The sequence below is a fragment of the Necator americanus genome, chromosome II, assembly GCF_031761385.1.
Source record: "Necator americanus strain Aroian chromosome II, whole genome shotgun sequence".
In the NCBI taxonomy this organism is placed as follows: Eukaryota; Metazoa; Nematoda; class Chromadorea; order Rhabditida; family Ancylostomatidae; genus Necator; species Necator americanus.
The window spans coordinates 38,993,900-39,006,103 of NC_087372.1; the positions used below are offsets into that span (position 1 = coordinate 38,993,900).

Sequence of the window (12,204 nt, forward strand, 5' to 3'; positions counted from 1 at the left end):
TGCCTCGATATTGTTCCAAGTACATCAAGGCAAGACCTTCAAAAAGGAAAACAACTGACCACTTTCACCAACTAGTGGGGTTCTGGTAAACCAAGGCGAATGAGATCTACGCACTGTATCCTTAAAGGCATCACTCCACGAATCTGTGATGGTACGGATTTCAGGTGGAGTATTCTTATAGGGGATCGTAGATTATGGAGAGGAGAGTGATTCCGTCCATTTCTTCCTAATTACCGTAAAAAACCGCCTGGAAGATACGGCTTCAGGCGTTCCGGGGAGCCATTTTCTACAAGGAGTTCGACTGGAGCGCGCCAGCCTTGTACGGCGCCGCATCTCCCGGGCCGTTTTTTTACGGCGATTAGGAAGAAACGGACGGAATCACCCTTCTCTCCATAATCTAATGCCTTTCCTCTATCCTCTCCATAATCTAATATGATGCCTTTAAGTACTTGTGTCTGGATAACGTTAAGGAACTGCATTTGTGGGCGCATTTCTGCCACTTCGAAAAAGTATGTATGTTATGTATGTATGTTTGAACTGTGTGCAATGTTTTAGGATGCGAATACGGTAATATTGAATGCTTTTTTTTCTCCTCTTTTGTACTACAAATATTTATTATCTCATCGAATCGTGTTGTTAATACAGCTCGATTAAAACTCGATGTGTACAAGAAAGGAAGGATTACGTAGCGCGAATCCACGAACTATCCGTTTCGAACAGCATTCAGTAGCGAGCATACGTCGTTTAGGCCCCTTAACACGGAATATTGAGCGGATAATTCAACAATAGAATCAATTTTTATTAAACTAAATTTTAAGAATAATCAAACAAAAAAAAGAAAATTAGAAAATCATTTTTGCAAATTTTAGTATAAATTATTTTAATTATTCGAAAAATTTAATTTCTTTAGAGAAGATACTTTTTTGGAAAGGGAGAAAAATAAAGGACAAAATATATTCCAATAATTTTTTAGTTTAAATTAATTTTTTTTATTGTGATTATAACAAAAAAAAATTGTGACAAAAAATAATAAAATGTAAAATTGTAATAAAAAACAAAAAAAACAAAATTATAATTGTAACAAACAAATTAATTTATTTAGAGGACATATCTTTTTAATTTATATGATCTTAGATAATTTGTTTGGCAGTTAATGCTTCACTTTGTGAAAGGTGAGTCCTAAGGTCGTATGGAGTAGGAGTCTTCTAATAATCGTTAAGGAATCAATAAGGTTTCTTTTACTCTCACTTTTTCCGGAAACTTGGAGTTTTCGCTGAGCTGTTAGTGGAATCCGAATCGCTGAAAATTGGAAAGAAAAAAATAGAAAATAATTCTTAACACCTAGAATATTTGCTAGGATCTGTCTCGATTAGGATTTTAATTGCTAATAGAAAGAATGATAGAATGGTGCGAGTGCAGGAAAAAAAATCTCGGATTTGTGTTTTAGGAAATGCAGAGATTGGGAAAATTTAGAGATAAAAAGAAGAGAGAAGATGAATGTGATCTGTGTTTCTGAAGGTATTATGAATCGGGAACGATTTTTTTTCCGAATTTTTTCTTTGATTGAGGTTCGAATAATGTTTTTTTTCTCGTCGAGGATCGAATAATAAGTGTCTAGAGATTGGGAAAACCACGGATACTCACTCCACTCCTGCATGTTTAGCGCATTCGCATAAATCGTACGCATGATTCTTCCAACTGGATTGCGATAGGCACGTCCTTAACGCAAATCGAAGATTTTTTTGAGTGATCAGCGGTTGACAACTGTAATTTGATAATAAAACGATGATGGCCATCACATTTCGACACCCGCCCCTTCGTCCAGAAAAAAATCCCACCTCTTTCCATCATAACAGAAACCATGAGAATTTTTCTCGTACACGAAACATTGCTTGACACATCCACCAAATTTCATAGCAGCTTCAGCGATAGGTCTAAAATTCCCGGGTTGAATAGAATTTTTTTTATTAAATTATTTTTTTTTTCTCAAATCTCAAACACTACACTTACCTCATACTGCCTCCAACCAAACTGTTGAGGATCTCGGCGCGACTTGCGAGCAACTTTTGCTCCCCATTGTCAAACATTATACGTAGATCAACCTTTGGGATCATTGGACCAGTTGGTGTGTTCACACAACTGAAATTTCCGATAAAAATGCTTGAAGGATTTTTTTTTTGCTCTGCAGTGAAATTTTTGGAATGTTGCTGCTGTATTCATACACTTTAAGTTTTTTCCAAATCATTTGGTATCCGAAAAGTTTTCTTGAAAGGGTTTTTTTCAACATTTCTTTGAAATTCCTTCCTTTTGTTCTGATCACTATCTATCCTGTCCTATGTCCTGACTATCCTCGTATTGAGAGGTCTTAAGGTTTTTTTTTGTTCGATTCTCAGCACATCACATCTCTTTCTTTTCTTGTTTTCTTTTTCTTGTTCTCTTTCTTTTTTCTACGATATTTTTGTTTAGGAATCAATACCTATTCTGTACTAAAATATTGCTGAGGTCTTATATTTTCTTTTCTCGATTCTCAACACATCACACTCCTTTCTTCCCTTTTTTTCTTTGTCTTCGTCTTTTCTTTTTCGTACGATGTTCATATTTCCATTTTCAGGACTGCCATTTGGTGGGTGAAACAACTTCAAGAGATCCGCAAATTCTCTGCGCATCGAATTTCCAGAAATTTTCTAACGTGCCCAACGAATTCGTAGCGCATTGAAATACGTTCAGCATACGCCTTACAGTATTCGACTTTGCGTTTACGTACGTTGCGTTGTACGTTGAGTATGTAGTAAGTTGGTTTTGCCAGTTCGAGAAAAGAAACTGCCCCATGAAATTTCTTTTTTTCTATTTTTTCTTTTTTTGATTTTTTTTTTGGGATTTTAAGATTTAGGGATAGGAGTCCAATTTTAGGGCGGCTAGCAACCGTTTCACCTACGCTTTTACACGATCCATGAAAATATTGGAGAGGGTCCAGTACATCATCTTCCAGACAATCCGTATAAGCGATAAATCTTTTTTTCTTATTTTTTTTTTCGTTGGAAAATTATAAGAAAACTGTTAAACTCTAGAATAAAACTAACCTTTTCAGGTGACTGCTTATACAACGGATGAACGTACTAACCACTGGCATTTTTGATGAGACACAACTGTAAAGCTGTTGTGGATTTCTGGTGATCTGCAATACAATGGTTCAGGATTTATTTACGCGATTTATACGAGTGTAAATATTTCGTTCACCTCAGAAAATGCGCTCCAACAATGATCTGCACAATCCTTAGCCTGAAAAGAGAGAACTATTGAACTAAGTAGACTCTAACAAAAACAGTAAAGTTGAAAAAAAAAACCTTGAAAAATCTTAAAAAAATTGTGGAAGGACTCCTTGCTTTTCCCACAATTTACGGCGATCACGAAAATGCAAGGAGATGTGAGAGAAGCTAACGTTGTCGGAAAATTCAAATCTTTTTGAAATGAGAACAATTATCGTAATCCGGAAATCTGAATCTTTTTGAAGTACCGTAACAGTGACAGAAAATTTATGGAAATTTGGCGCTACAGTCGGTTCAAAATGACGCAAAGCTCAGTGCAGACACGCAAGCTGTTGCGTAGCGAAGCGACGCGGTGGAGCTGACGGTTGGAATCGAGGTGGGACCATCGCGAACTGCATCGGTGAGTGGTGCAAATAAGGGTCCCACCTCGATCTCAGCAATTTTAGCAATTCTCTAAAGATCTGATTACTATTCTCGTGAAAAATAGTAGAGCAACAAAAAAGTATACATAAAGTAAAAAGTAATAAAATATTACCAGATATGTTGCTGTAAAAATTGCACTTTTATTTTCAATGTAAAAAGCTAATTCGTTTGAAAAATGCTTGAAAAATAAGGTTGTTTTTTTTGCAAGAAAGAATTGTGACCATTCTTCTTTTTTCAAACTAATTTTCCCAAATTCTTTCTTATTACTTTCAAGCTATTAGTGAATTTAAAAGCGTACGGGGTTCCTGGAACTAAAGGTACCAAATTTTGTACGGAAAATTAAAGGAATGGGGCTGCACATGCGGAAATAATTGGACCATTCTGTTTTTTTTTCATTCTTTTTTTTTCTACAAGGCCGAGCCAACAGAATAAACATTTTTATATACTATATATATATATTTTATTCTATATATGTTTTGTTTTTATTTTTTACTTATTTATTTTTTTATTTATTTTTTGTTTATTTTTTATATTATTTTATTTTATTTTGATATATTTTTCTACAAGGCTAAGCCAACAGAATAAAAAATTTTATATACTAAAAGTGAATGAAAAAACTCAATAGAGTAAAAACAAAATTAAATGTAATGTTAACGGATGGAGTAACCTTTGGGTCCATGTTACGATTACTTTAAGAAAATTGAAGGATGTCGTAAAGTTCCTTGTCCTTGAATTTTTGAGAGTAGACATTTTTATGCGAACAACCTATCAACTAAACTTTTTACACCATTTTCCCCATGATTACATAAATTTACCAAAGAAATTTCCGGAGAATAAAAAAGTTGAAACGAGGACGCGTTATGCGAAAAACAGGTGGAAACCTCAGAGAACAAATAAATAATATGGAACTCCTTTGATTTAGAGGAAGAGGGATGAAAATCCCCTCAAGTGTTCCCTCAAGTACATTTCGTCGCTGGAATAAACAGCTCAGATGGTCAGGGGGGGGGGAATGAGGGCGGAAGGAAGAAAAAAATTAGGGAATAAAGTTCCAGATTTGTTCGCGATCTGCTGTGATCTGGATTTTGTGCAACAGAGAAAACGTTCACATGGAAAAATCCTATAAATTAGAAAAAAAAAACCTACATAGGATTTCAGGAAAAAAGGAGTCCAACACCCTCACCTGAGCCTGCATGACCTTCACACATTGTGCATCTTCGGCACATGAACATTGACGAACTGTCGTACCTGATGTGGCTGTTGCCAAAATTTCCATTGCACTTTCGGTCAGCTAAACTCTTCGGGAATTTTCCTACATTTCATTTGAATTTAATTAAAAATCCAACGATGGGAAAAAAACAAAACCTTGTCAAGTCTTGACGATTTGGCTGCATGAGCATTGACGGCGAAAAGCAACAATAAACAGTACCGCATCGCCTGCAACAAAAAGAAAAAAAGAAATTTTCCATTCTCTTAGCAGAAAATATGGTAGGACCAAAGGACGATACTAAAACTAGAAGTCATAAATGTTAGGAGCGTTTAAGAATTTGAGAAAAATGTCTCCACAATTTCTGAGGTAAGAGAAATCACGCGGAAAACTTGTGTGTGTGTGTGTGCGTCCTAATCTTCTCCTTTCAAATTGCAGGCGTAATTGTTGAAAGTTCATTTAAGGAGTCAAAGTACAGCAGCAAATAGACCAGTGAGCATTTGAGAATGAGGCAAGTCCTCAAGTTTTTTTTTAAAAATTTATGAGGCGAAACGATCCACCTTTTCAATTTAGCCTCTATCTTTTTTATTTCTTACTTTTAATGGTTGTCTGTTTTTGTTCAAAAACGGAAGGGTTGTTTTTAAATGCGATGGGTGTGAAGAATTCTGGAAAAAATCCCATTTTGTCCCAAATCTTTTAATTTTATTTTTTGAGTTTATTTTTTATAGATCTTCTTTTCATAGACCGAAAACAGTAAGTAGAGATAGAATTTCATATGTCGTAGAAAAAAAAGCCAACTTTAAAAATTATGTCTCGGACCACTGGTGACACTGAAAGTCTGCAGTCCTTTCCACCGCCCCCAGTCCGCAAATCCACGAAGGCAGCACCTGTTCTCGACGTACCCCCGCCTAACTGCAGCCTTCTATTTATAAAAAATATTCCAAATACATAGATAGAATTGTAATTGAATTTTGCTTTTGAACAAAAGAAAACCCGAGGGGAAATGCAAAGAAAAACTGGAAAAGATCCTTGTCAAGCACCGTGCGTCCCAGAAATTAAGTGAATATTGCGAAAAATTCCACACTAAAAAAATCATCCTTCAAATTTTATCGTTTTTTGTCCTGCTAGCTTTTTTCATTGCTGGTTTTACCGTGAGTACTCCTCTTCAAATATTGTGAAAAGCGAGAAAAGATGGGTATGGTTTCCGTCCTTATGCGGATAGTTTTATTTTTAAATAGTTTTATTATACTTTTACATAGTTAGTATATGTAGTAAATAGTTTTATTATAGTTTTTTTGTTATAGTTTTATAGTTTTATTTTTCGATATACAGTCAAAGTTTAGGTATGAAAACACACGGCATGCGACTTTATTTGGTTTATTATATAGTAAAAATGAGTTCAGGAAAAGGTACGGAGAAAAAATCCAGTATCTAGCAGTAAAGCGATCGGAGTAATCCATCAAAATGATTCCGCTAGTTTTTTCTTCTTCTCGTAAGATAGAAGAGAAGAGGTGGATTTTTAGATGAACTGTGAAAGAATGACATAAGAACTTCCCGTGCCGTGTCCCTTTGCGCGAATTTCTGGAAGAAGCCAAGTGAAATCACTTTCGGGAGATTATATAAAAGCGATTAAAATAGCGGGAAAAACTAACAAATTTGTTAATACAGTAACACAGTCAGTATTTAAGGATAGGAGAGGTGAATTATGATGGAAAAACAGTTCAAAACAGAGAGTTCTGACCGTATGTGATACGATGAAGAGGAATGTCCTCGCTGAACAGTGTGTTACACAACGTTTCAACACTTCTGGAACATGCCTTTGAGAAAACCAGTTAGAGAACTACTTGGACATGCCCACAGTGTTTCTTTTTTTTTCTGCGCCCTTTGAAGAGAAAAAAAAACCAATCCCTCCTCTTCTCTTTAGAGAATTTGCACTGTTAACGGGGCAGAACAGAAACTAAACAGCATTTTATGTTCATCTCTTGGCTACAAATTAACGAAAATTTTCTATTAATTATAATTATACTTTACTATTAACTATATTATTATAATAATAAATAATAGGGCAAAATTTTGCAGCCCTAAATATTTCCCCAATAAACTATGCTACACTTTGTTTATAGTTCTGAGATATGTTATCCAATAAAATTATTTTTTTTTTAAATTTTTTTCTTTCAAATTCTTTATCTGTTCGCTATAGATGAACGAAAAATTGTTATTAATTATAATTATATTATATTATTATACTCATTATTGTAATAAGAAATAAAAACTAAAAGTAAAGTATAATAATAAATAATAACACAAAATTTTGCAGCCCTAAATATTGCCCAATGAATTATGCTACCCTTTGTTTACAGTTCTGAGAAATTTTTTGTTATTTAATAAAAAAAAATATTTTTTTTTCAAACTCGCTCACTTTTTTAACTTGCAGAAACTTTTTTAGACCAAGAAATCTATCCTTTTTAGCATTTTCTTTTTTTTTCTCTTTTTCCCTTTTATATTTTTCAAACTAAGTGCAATTTAACGAATCGACTACTAGTGAATTCCTCCTGTGTCATCGGAGGAAGTTATGAAAGAAATTTTCAAATTAAATTAATTAAAAACGTTAAGGTCGCCCTTTGACTACCTCATTGGTTCCACAAAACTGAAAGTCGTTCGACTTTATGACATAGGGAAAAGTTCTCGGCCGGTAACGGTAAAAATAGCCAGAAGTATCGATTTCATTTCTCGTTCTCGTTGGAACACATTACAAAGTTCCACTGCCTTTCCTCTGGAAGAATTTTGTTTGAATCGGCAAATTCGGGGAAAAGCCGGAGGAATTTCGTTTTTCTTTTCTTTTCTTATAAGTATCGCTTAGATCCAAAAAAGGAGGTACAGTTGTGTAATCCTTAGCACTATATCAGGAAATAATATTTAACATATAGTATATAGGGTTTTATAAACTGCATGTGAATAGTCCAGTAGTAAATCATCGGCTTTTAAACGTTTTTTGAAGTTTTTTAAAACTTTTTTCAAAAAACATATTTCTAACCCACTGAATTATTATCAGGCTGAGCAAAAAATTTGTAATTCTTTAATTAGTATTTAATTCTTCAATTTCTTTAATTTAAATTGTAACTCAAACACCATTTGATGATACAACAAAAAGATACGGTAAAAAAAATTAAAATCTCGCAATTATAACCTTATTGTTTAGTGGAAAACAATAGAGATTTCTTTTCGCTCGAGGACCTGCACCTGAAATGTGTACAGTAACGCTGTGTAACAGGTAGCAGGGTTCTCTTTTGTATGTGAATAGGAAAAATAAGTGAAACAGTCGGTCCGCACAGTCCTATTATAAATTATCGCCTCAATGTCATTGCCAGCCAGCCAGACGTCAAGACGTTTACGGTAAGAAAGAAGAAGTAACTCGGGGCTCGCGGAGAGGTGGGGGGGGGGGGAGGGGGGCTGAGTACAACGGACAAACCCGGATGAGCGCCCGGAGATGCGCGATATACCTCAATCGCTTCCGAATCGGTGAGTAGGTAATTTTATACCAAACCGTTTCTTTTCCACGGTAATAGTCATTTCATAGAAATCCGATGGCAACAAACCACAACCTCATTTCTATTCGTTGATCATGGGACCTTCAAAGAGATCTCGTTTGGTCTCGCGATCTATATTGTTCTGTCGTCTGCTCTGTTTATATGTTTGTTGTTTTTTTTTTCAGAGAACTGCAAAAGTCACAGAACTACGCCTACGCCGTTCCAGCCCAGAAAAAAATTAGAAAATTAAAAATAACAATAATTGAATAAATAAATATAACAATAAATAATAAAGTAATAATTGAAAAATAAATAAATATAATCATAAATAATGAATTAATAATTAAAATATAAATAAATATACTAATAACTGATATATGAATAAATATAATAATAAATAATAAAATAATAATTGTAATAAATAATAAAAATGAAGAAAAATAAAAAATGAGAATTATTATTGTAGAAGTTCAAAATGTTCAAGAGAATGTTCACTATATCCTCATAGCAATATCCTTTAGATTATCAATTTTTATTCTTGATTTATTGATTTTATTGAATGAGAATTCGTTGTACGTACAGTGGGACCTCTATTTTTGCCTCTACTTTTGTGGCCATCGATGAGAATGGGAACATGAAACGACACTGAATTCGATCAACTGAGGAAAACAACAATAAACTGTTAATGTTTATTTTAGCCGATTAAAAACTGTTCTGGAAAAATTACATTCTATTCATTCTTTTTCTTCGTCATTAAATTAATTCATTAATTCTTCTTTAAATTCATTCTTTTTATCGTTATCGTGGTGCATAGATCGTTCTCGTTGAATAATTGCCTATATAACGTTAATACCGTCATCAACAAAATCGTTAGACATTTTTTTCCCCCAGAACTTTTTCACAAGTTCAAAGAACGGTATAACATTTGCTGAATTCGCTGAAAGGGCGAACTTCTCAAAAAGTCACCTTATCGAACACACTCAACATAACTGGGAAGAACTCGGATGGTGGATGAAGGGAAATTTGTCCAGAGCAAAACAGAAAATGACGCCAGAAATAAATGTGCATAGATTTGCAGAATGCAGAATTAGTCAAGGCATGATCCAGAATTTACAAATTTATTATATTGAATTTATTGAATTCAATTTATTGTATTTAATTTAACTCAAATTTAAATTTTTTACGGTCATAAATTTCGCATAGGAGGTCTGATACGTGGTGGATCTTGCCTGAATTCCACCCAAGTCAACTCATCCACCGGATGGTGGTTGAAACAGGCGGGAAACAATAAGAAGATGTATTTGATGGAAATTTTAGTAATTTAAAAAAAAATTTCCCCAATGAAATTGTCGACGAGGATTTATTTTATTTATTTATTTTATAAAAGAAATTATTCCTTTCAGTTTTTTCGGCATAATCTTCAATTCCATCCATTGCAACGGTCCCTAATAAATTACTCGCCCTCCACGTACGTTTCGTACGGAGTTCACGCCCGATTAAACTCATCGTCGAGCTTCCCGCCGCGTCGCCCTCAATGCACTCCATTATTTTTAATGCCTTGTGCTCGTGTCCCACGCGCGAATTTCATATCATTGTAGTTTTAAATGGATCGTGATCACGTGATTGTGGAATGGTAATGAATCCTGCGCCCGAAGTCGTTGTCGTTGGAATATGGAATCGTTCTTAGGAAATCCTAGAAATTTTGAGTTTGATTTTGATTTTGGGGGAACGGATCGGTCTTGTCTTGTCTTTTTCACCTAAAACTACATTATTTTCTTTTATTTTCCTTCTTTTATTTTCTTTTTCACCTTCTCTTTCTTAAAATTAGTTCTTAAATTTGAGGTAGTTTCGGTACGTGTTTTTGTCTTTTTCACCTATATAACTACGATATTTTCCATATTTTTTTTTACGTTTTCTTTCTTTTATTTTCTTCTTCACTTTCTCTCTCTTGAAATAATTCTCAAAATTTGAGGTAGTTTCGATACCTGTAGGGATATCCTGGATTTTTTTGGTCCGTGACCTCTTCCTTGGCGAACATACATATACAAACACAATCAGCACATCATACAGCGGCGAGAGAACTTTAGACGTCGCGCGGTATGTAGACACAGTCATTTTTCATTGTCTCTCTGCAAAATCCTAGAACACAGAAACCGGTCTCATTTTATTTGAACATAATTCTATGCACATATCATAATTTGGTATGTGTACTTCTGCAATATTCTTTGAAATGTTCGAATAATAAAAGAAAAGTTCGGTATAGTTCTTAGAATTATTACATTCCTGTATGCAAAGACGGTTTCTTCGGTTCGTCCATGGTTCCAGGGATTCACCCCATATGATAGTGCCTTTTTTTGTCTTACTGTCTTTGTTTTTTTTTTCTTCGTTTTACTGTTGATTCGGCCGATCGATCGATAGAGGAGGAGGTTTCTGGAAGGGGAAACCCTAATTATAAGGGAAGTTTCTCTGGAAAAAATCATTAGATATCTAAACCCTGATTATAAGGGAGGTTTTTCTGGAAAAAAATTATTTTCCCTTACTTTTCCTAATTTGAAGCCATGTAAACATAGAAAAAAATTCCTACGACAAGGTCAGGAAACTAAGCGGAGACTGAGCGGCACGTGATGTACAAAAACAAAGCACAGCACAACATTCCCTCGAACTGAGTAAGTGAGTTTTCCTGAAAAGGTACAAATCAGAGGAAATTAAACGTGCAAGTACACAGAATTGTCGCCTCCTCGTAATTTGTTGATATCTACATCGAATAAGAAAAAATGGTGAGAATTTCTCAGCAGAGCCCACAACTTACATTTTTGAGTAAATCATTTCGTTACTAACTACAATAACTTTGAATTTAAGTACAGTACCCCCGATAGAAAACTTGAATCACCACTAGCTGGATCACTAATATAAATAAAGAAGAGAAAGGATTTATAAAGGATATAGCCGCTGACGTATCAATCCGCTTGGGATCCACCACCACCTTCACTTCAATTCAGGATCGTTTGAGGTTTACGAATGTGTAACTGGCCCATACAATTTTTGTGTCAAGTCAGTGTTTTTATCCTCCCAGGTAGGTCTGACGCCAATTTATCAAACCCGGATGGATGAAAGGCTTCGTGAGCACCAGAGCGGTTTCGAACCAACGACCGTGTGGCTACAACGGACCTCTAACCGACTGCGCCACACCCCACTCGTTAATATTAATATGTGAGTAGCAATTAGATGTCTCTGAGTGCAACATTTAGAGAGGGAAGAGTTCCACGATCGCGTCGCGCCGGGACCGCTTCAATGTTAGTTAGTGGATATCGAAGGCGAAACCCGGTGACAACAGCACTCTGGTCCAGAAAAGCCTACACTGTCCTAACTCCTCAGGACCCATACGGGCGTATAGCCGGGGCTCCTGGATCCACATGCTTTGTGGATCTTGTCGGCCTTAAGGTTAGTCCTCGATACAACGTCTCTGTTACCGCCGAATCCTCTTCCCTTCCACCTCCCTCACCACGATGAAGCTGGTTGGTCCCGCGGTCTCGGTATCATATGGTACATCATGCGACGTACAGCTTTATCCTTGAGGGAATATTACAGTATAATTAGGTATACCATACTAAGACACTACTATAGAATAGAATATAATGGATTAACCTCGGTTTACAACCAGCGAATACTACGAATAAAATACTTCGCACATAACAACCACATTATGTACACAATAAATGGATAAATACAATAATAATGCAACAGTAGATCCTTGATATATGGATCACCGTGGTTGTACATAGTA

At 35.2% G+C, this 12,204-nt stretch overlaps 1 protein-coding gene across 2 annotated transcripts; it reads right to left on the reverse strand.

Annotated features, from left to right (window-relative positions):
* Nucleotides 1–703: 703 nt before the first annotated feature.
* Nucleotides 704–11,972, reverse strand: RB195_020789 (uncharacterized protein; the record flags this gene model as incomplete). 2 transcript variants are annotated; one of them, XM_064189255.1, is made up of 8 exons in its annotated part: nucleotides 704–752; nucleotides 1,645–1,764; nucleotides 1,839–1,934; nucleotides 2,011–2,139; nucleotides 3,081–3,175; nucleotides 3,238–3,279; nucleotides 4,870–4,977; nucleotides 5,052–5,120. In XM_064189255.1, the coding sequence occupies 8 exons, from the start codon at nucleotides 5,118–5,120 to the stop codon at nucleotides 704–706; spliced, it is 708 nt and encodes a 235-aa protein (XP_064045137.1). The 2 variants fall into 2 exon arrangements, with proteins under 2 accessions (XP_064045137.1, XP_064045136.1); XM_064189256.1 differs by lacking the exons at nucleotides 1,645–1,764; nucleotides 1,839–1,934; nucleotides 2,011–2,139; ... (1 more) ...; nucleotides 4,870–4,977; nucleotides 5,052–5,120 and adding exons at nucleotides 6,635–6,710; nucleotides 11,923–11,972.
* Between the last annotated feature and the right edge of the window lie 232 nt (nucleotides 11,973–12,204).